This window comes from Talpa occidentalis, unplaced genomic scaffold (assembly GCF_014898055.3).
Source record: "Talpa occidentalis isolate TD23 unplaced genomic scaffold, MPIMG_talOcc4v2.1 talOcc4.6, whole genome shotgun sequence".
Lineage (NCBI taxonomy): Eukaryota > Metazoa > Chordata > Mammalia > Eulipotyphla > Talpidae > Talpa > Talpa occidentalis.
The window spans coordinates 123,038,632-123,044,631 of record NW_023604972.1 but is presented as its reverse complement, the minus strand read 5'-3'; the positions used below and the strand labels follow the sequence as shown (position 1 = coordinate 123,044,631).

General features: G+C 55.6%; 1 protein-coding gene across 1 annotated transcript; it reads left to right on the top strand.

The window, feature by feature from the left end:
- Positions 1-414: 414 nt before the first annotated feature.
- On the top strand, positions 415-1,913 carry RXFP3 (relaxin family peptide receptor 3). Its single transcript, XM_037530357.1, has one exon. It carries the CDS (start codon positions 482-484, stop codon positions 1,856-1,858), a length of 1,377 nt encoding a protein of 458 aa, XP_037386254.1. The 5' UTR covers positions 415-481; the 3' UTR covers positions 1,859-1,913.
- The last annotated feature ends 4,087 nt before the right edge of the window (positions 1,914-6,000 follow it).

The window sequence follows — 6,000 nt, the reverse complement described above, 5'->3', positions numbered from 1 at the left end:
ACACCTCCGGACAGGCGGACGGAGGCAGCCAGAATTCCCTCAAGGAACGCAGCCCTCTCCCAAGCCGCAGCAGAGGAGAACAGCAAAAGGTATTTATCTGGAAGAGGAGCGGGCCCCCAACAGCGTTCCTGAGCGACCTGGCGGGTCCTGCCCACGTGACGGCGGGAAACTCGGGGCGGGATCTCAGTCTGGCAGCGGGGACCCCGCAGTCTCTGACCGGATCGTGGGAACCCTAGGGCGCCGACCTCCCTCCAGGAGCTGCGCGCCTGCTCTCCCCAACTCCCCTCCGAGCAGACGCGGAGCTCCCCTCCCCGAAGCGCTTGGCATCCGGTTGCTAGGCTCCCTCCTCGGTGGCTCTCGCGAAACCCTGCGCCCTCGCCCGGGTGGGAACGCCGGCCAAGCTGGACTTTTTAGATCTTGTCCCCGGAACATGACCTAGACGCACTGTGCGCCCAGGTGTCCCTGCAGCCAGCCAGCCACCATGAACAAGGCGGCCGACGGGGACGAGCTCACGGAACTCTTAGGTCTGATCCCGGACCTTCTGCAGGCGGCCAACACCAGCGGCAACGCGTCGCTGCAGCTCCAGGACTTGTGGTGGGAGCTGGGGCTGGAGTTGCCTGACGGTGCGGCGCCGGGGCACCCCCCGGGCAGCGGCGGGGCAGAGGGCGCGGACCCCGAGGCGCGGGTGCGGATCCTCATCAGCGCGGTGTACTGGGTGGTTTGCGCGCTGGGGCTGGCAGGCAACCTGCTGGTGCTCTACCTGATGAAGAGCAAGCAGGGCTGGCGCAAGTCTTCCATCAACCTCTTCGTCACCAACCTGGCGTTGACGGACTTTCAGTTCGTGCTCACCTTGCCTTTTTGGGCGGTGGAGAACGCTCTGGACTTCAAATGGCCCTTCGGCAAGGCCATGTGTAAGATTGTATCCGTGGTGACTTCCATGAACATGTACGCCAGCGTCTTCTTCCTCACCTCCATGAGCGTGGCGCGCTACCACTCGGTGGCCTCGGCTCTTAAGAGCCACCGGACCCGAGGGCGCAATCTGGGCTGCTGCTGCGGCCTGAGCCTGGCGGACAGTTGCTGCTTCTCGGCCAGAACACTGTGCCTACTGATCTGGGCTTCAGCCGCGCTGGCCTCGCTCCCCAATGCCATCTTCTCCACCACCATCAAGGTGATGGGTGAAGAGCTGTGCCTGGTGCGCTTCCCTGACAAGTTGCTGGGAGGCGACAGGCAGTTCTGGCTGGGCCTTTACCACTTGCAGAAGGTGTTGCTAGGCTTCGTGCTGCCTCTGGGCATCATCAGCCTTTGCTATCTGCTCCTGGTGCGCTTCATCTCTGACCACCGAGTGGCCGGGACCGACGGAGTAGGACTGGCCACTGGGGGAGGCCTGACGGGAGCGGGCGCCCGGAGAAGGGCCAAGGTCACCAAATCGGTGACCATCGTGGTGTTATCTTTCTTCCTGTGTTGGCTGCCCAACCAGGCGCTCACCACCTGGAGCATCCTCATTAAGCTCAACGCGGTGCCCTTCAGCCAAGAATACTTCCTGTGCCAGGTGTACGCGTTCCCGGTGAGCGTCTGCTTGGCTCACTCCAACAGCTGCCTCAACCCCATCCTCTACTGCCTCGTGCGCCGAGAATTCCGGAAAGCGCTCAAGAACCTGCTGTGGCGCATCGCGTCGCCTTCGCTCACCAGCATGCGCCCCTTCACCGCTACCACCAAGCCCGAGCCAGAGGATCAGGGACTGCAGGCCCTGGCACCGCTCCATCCCGCCCCGGAGCCTGAGCAGCTCTACTACCCGCCTGGGGTGGTGGTCTACAGTGGGGGGCGCTACGACCTCCTGCCCAGCAGCTCTGCTTACTGAAGCAAGATGCCGCCCCCGGTGGGCGGTCGGGGCAAAGTGGCCTTCCCTGGGATAGGAAAAGGAACAGAGCAGTGAGTGAATTTAGGATGGGGCGAGAGGGGAGGGGAGCAGGATCTAGAAGTAGTGGGGGCCGGGGAGGATGGGGTGAAGCGCAGTGTTGAGCTTGAAAATGGCCAGGGGGCCGTTTCCAGAGAGGGGAGACCGCGAAGCCAAGGAGAACAGCCAGTTGGCAAAGGTGCTGAGATCAGTCTCCTTAGGCCAGGGCGCCAGCGTCTGCCCCCCGCCCCCGCACACCTACCCACTCCTCTCTCCAGGCTAACAACTCTGGGCGGCGCGGCGGCTCCCAGAAGAGAGAGGCACTAGTGTTATAGGACAGGGAGAGGGTCAGCCCAAACCCCGCAAACCTGCCTATTCTAAATGGGTTCTGCCATCCGCCGCATCAACACAAAACATAGGAGACTTTAATGGGAAGGAACTTTAATAAAACTAGGAAACAATACAGGTAAGGCAAAGAGTCTAGTTTCTAGTTTCTAGTCTAGTTTCTAAATGAAGCATCCAGAGTTACCCATCCCCTCGTGGGTAAAAGTCCATCCAAATGGGATTGGCCCAGAACAAGGCCCCAAGGCCTGCTACAAGTCTAAAGCATCTTCCAGTGGGGACCCACAGAAAAGGGTCACAAACAACCGGACAAGCCCGGAAGGAAAAGAGCAAAATCAACATCAAGATAAAAGCTGCCATGGTCACCTCCCCACGGGTCTCACCCACATCTGTGTCACCCAGTCCACGACCCAAAGACAAGCGCAGTTTCTTCACGTGTCTCTAGGCTCCATGCGCCTCCTCCAGGTCTCCTGGCTCCATCCTGCTTCCTTCCTCAGTCTCTTCTGCAGCTTCTCCTCTTCCTGCTCAGCTCCACCCTCCCTTGGGTGGGGCAGGGAACCTGGAACCTCCCCCTTTCCTGGGGACCGCCCTGTTACACTAGGAGTGCAGAAATGGGGGCGTGAGGGATTGGGGCTCAGTCAAACGGTGAGCAGACAATCGAAAGCATTTATTCCAGCGACCTTTATGGACCCCTTGCAAGCGTCCTTGAGGTGCATGGGTCGGGGGAGCTGCCCACAAAGCCTTTCTTTTGCGCCTGGGCAGGCGAGACTGCTGGCGCGCGGCTGCCGGGTGCTAGTTTGGATACAAGAAACTTCCTCTGAGTTGGGAAAAAGGAAAACGCCAAGGCCCGCGGTCAGAAAGATGCACCGCGAAAAGGAACCTCTCTCCGGGCCGTTGTACCCTGCGGCAGCTGGAAGGAGCTGGCGGGCACACCCGGCGCCCGCCCCCGGCTCTGGCGCGGCCTGGCGCGCACCAGGCGCCGCGCGCAAAACGCTCGGCTGCGGCACCGAGAGCGACTCCCGGGGCGCAGAAGGACCTCCCCGAACTACTGCCCCGAAAGGAGAAGGGATCCCGCGCTCCTGGCAGGAAGCCGAGCGGCGGGTGCGCTGGAAGCCGGGGCGCCCCTGTTTCCGCGCGAGGGTGTGGGTATCTGGAGAAATGTGGGCTCAGTTCTGCGCAGCAGGTGAGACGCGCCCAGGATTAACTACAACAGGTCTGAGGAGACAGCTGCCAGGAGTGGGCACATTGTGGGGACAGGGCTGCTGGTTGATTGTGCTTCAAAACCAGCGTGGAGGGGAGATTGCCCCGCCCACCCCCACCCCCACCCCCACCCCCACCCCCACCCCCCTGTTTTTTGTAGACTTACATGGAAGATTAAAAGAAAGGGGGGGCATCCTGAAAACCACATTCCTCGAGGCTGGAGTCTGCTCTTTTAAGAGGTGCTGTAGGGTGGGGAAGGGTATACAAGACTCAAGGACAATCTGCCCTAAAGGCAAGAGAGTAGGGAGACCCGCTTCTGGGGGAATCGCCAGAATTTCAGGGGTAGAGTTCTTTTTTATTGATTGAGCTCACATCGGTTTACAGTGTTGTTTGTGCTTCAGAGATGTGGGATCTCCCTCCTACGGTTCTGTTCCTACACCACAAGGTATGGGGTTCTTTATTGCTTGATATATGGAGGAAGGAAGGTGGAGAGTCAGAATTCCCACAGGACATGACCATAACCAAGCTCCATTTTTCTAAGGAGTGATTTGTGCTCAGCCTGCATGAGGAGGTGTCCCTTAATCCCCAGTGACAGGACCATCCCTGAAGCATGACTCAGTTCCAGTGACAACCCTGCTCCATCACAGTCCTTTCCCGAGGCTGCTAGGAGAACTGGGATTAAATATCTACCCGCCCATCCATCCACCAGCTTGGGCAGAAGTGCAACTGTTCCCTCTGGCATCCTAGTGTGGGGTCAGGAATCTGGCCGTGCAGGCACCCATGGGTGTGGTTGTTTTAATAAAATAATCATTATAAAAACATGTCTGTTTAAGTGGCCTCATGGACTATAAGTTGTTCTGTAATTTGTTGAAAGTGTCCTGTTCTACCTGAGAGTTAAGACTCAAATGGTGAGATCAAGAGCCCAGCATCTCCTAGCCTGCCTTCTGGAACACAGCACCGTCACGAAACACTCACGCCTTGTCACAAAAGCAAGAACTGCCTGGCTTCCTCAAACCGGAGCAGTCTTGAGAAGTTGGTGGGTTTTTTTTTAAGAAAATAGAATAATGCTTTTGTTCTAAATCAGTTAAATTAGTCTTTTATTGTCTTTGGGGAAAAAAAAACTTATTGATATGGATATGAAACAGCAACTGCATTAATAAAGATTGAAATGTTACCCCCCTCCAGTCTCTGAAATACAAAATAAATAAAAAAAGAAACACCCAGAAAGAATAGCAGCATATTGGTAAACCCGAGTCTAACATTCTTGTTAGACTTACTGAGAGATCCTCTTTGCTAAATAACTTGTCATTTCAATTTTGACAGAAAATATTGTGAGTGGTCCAGGCTTCTGAGATGACTAGAGGAAGCAACAAGCATTGGTAACATCTACTGCAAGGACAAAAGAATCAATCAGAAAATGGCAAAAATGTGTTGAAATCAACCATTTATTTTTTGAATGCTTACAGTCAGGCCTTGCACTGGATGCTGAGATCATGCACATAAACCAGACGCGTTCCTGACTTCCATGTTAGAAGGACACACAGCTGTGTACACGGGGCAGATAAGTCATGGGACATGAGTTGCATGTCATAGTGTAACAGGGTGGTCAATCTGTTACCAGGCAGGGTGAGGGGCACACCAGCACCCCCAAGCCTGCCCGCTCTAAATAGGTCCTTCCATCTGCCACATCAAGACAAAACATTCTCTAATGTGTAAGGCCTTTCATGGAATGAAACTTTAATGGAATGAGTGTGCAACAAAGAGAAGAGAAAGAAGAGAGGAAATAGTTTCCAAATCAAGCAACGAAAGTTACATATCCCTTGGTGCGTAAGTGCCCAGCCAAACAAGGTTGGCCCAAAGCGGGGCTACCCAGGCCCAAAATCCTGCCACAAGTCTAAGGCACCTTCTGGTGGGGACCCATAGGAAGGGGATGGAAGGGGCCAGGAAAGTCTGGAAGGAAAAGAGCAAAATCAAGATCAGTGCTGCCATTGTTAACCTCCCGCAGGTCTCTCATGTCTGTTTCAAGTGTCTCCTTCCATGTCCCCCAAGTCCCTGGTACAGGTCCAAGGCCTCGAAGCAAGCACAGCTTCTTCACAAGTCTCTTGGCTCCTCTCCCCTTCTCCAGGTATCCTTCTTGCTTCCTCCCTTCTTTCTCTTTTTTTCTCCAGCTTTTCCACCTCCCTCTCAGCTCCACCCCTTCTTGGGTGGGGCAGGGAGCCTGGAACTGCCCCGTCCCCTGGGGACCTGCCTGTTATACAGTGGAGCTGAAAGCAAGTGCTCTGGGGATTCAGAAATGAACAGCTTGATTCTGCTGAAGGTTCAGCGCCTTTCTGGTTAAGATCAAATGTGAGATGAGCCAAAATGTGTGAGTACAATTTACCTGGGCAGAAATGTTAATTTAGACCGAGAGTGGGGGCTTGGAGAGGACATTTGAAGTGAGGAAATGCAGTTTCAGCCTCTGTGGTCGGGAGTGTGAGCAGCACAAAGGGGTGGGGGTGGGAAGCAAAGCAGCGTGGTTCTCTTTCTCCCACAGGATTCCTATCAAGAATTTGGGTGCCTGTGCC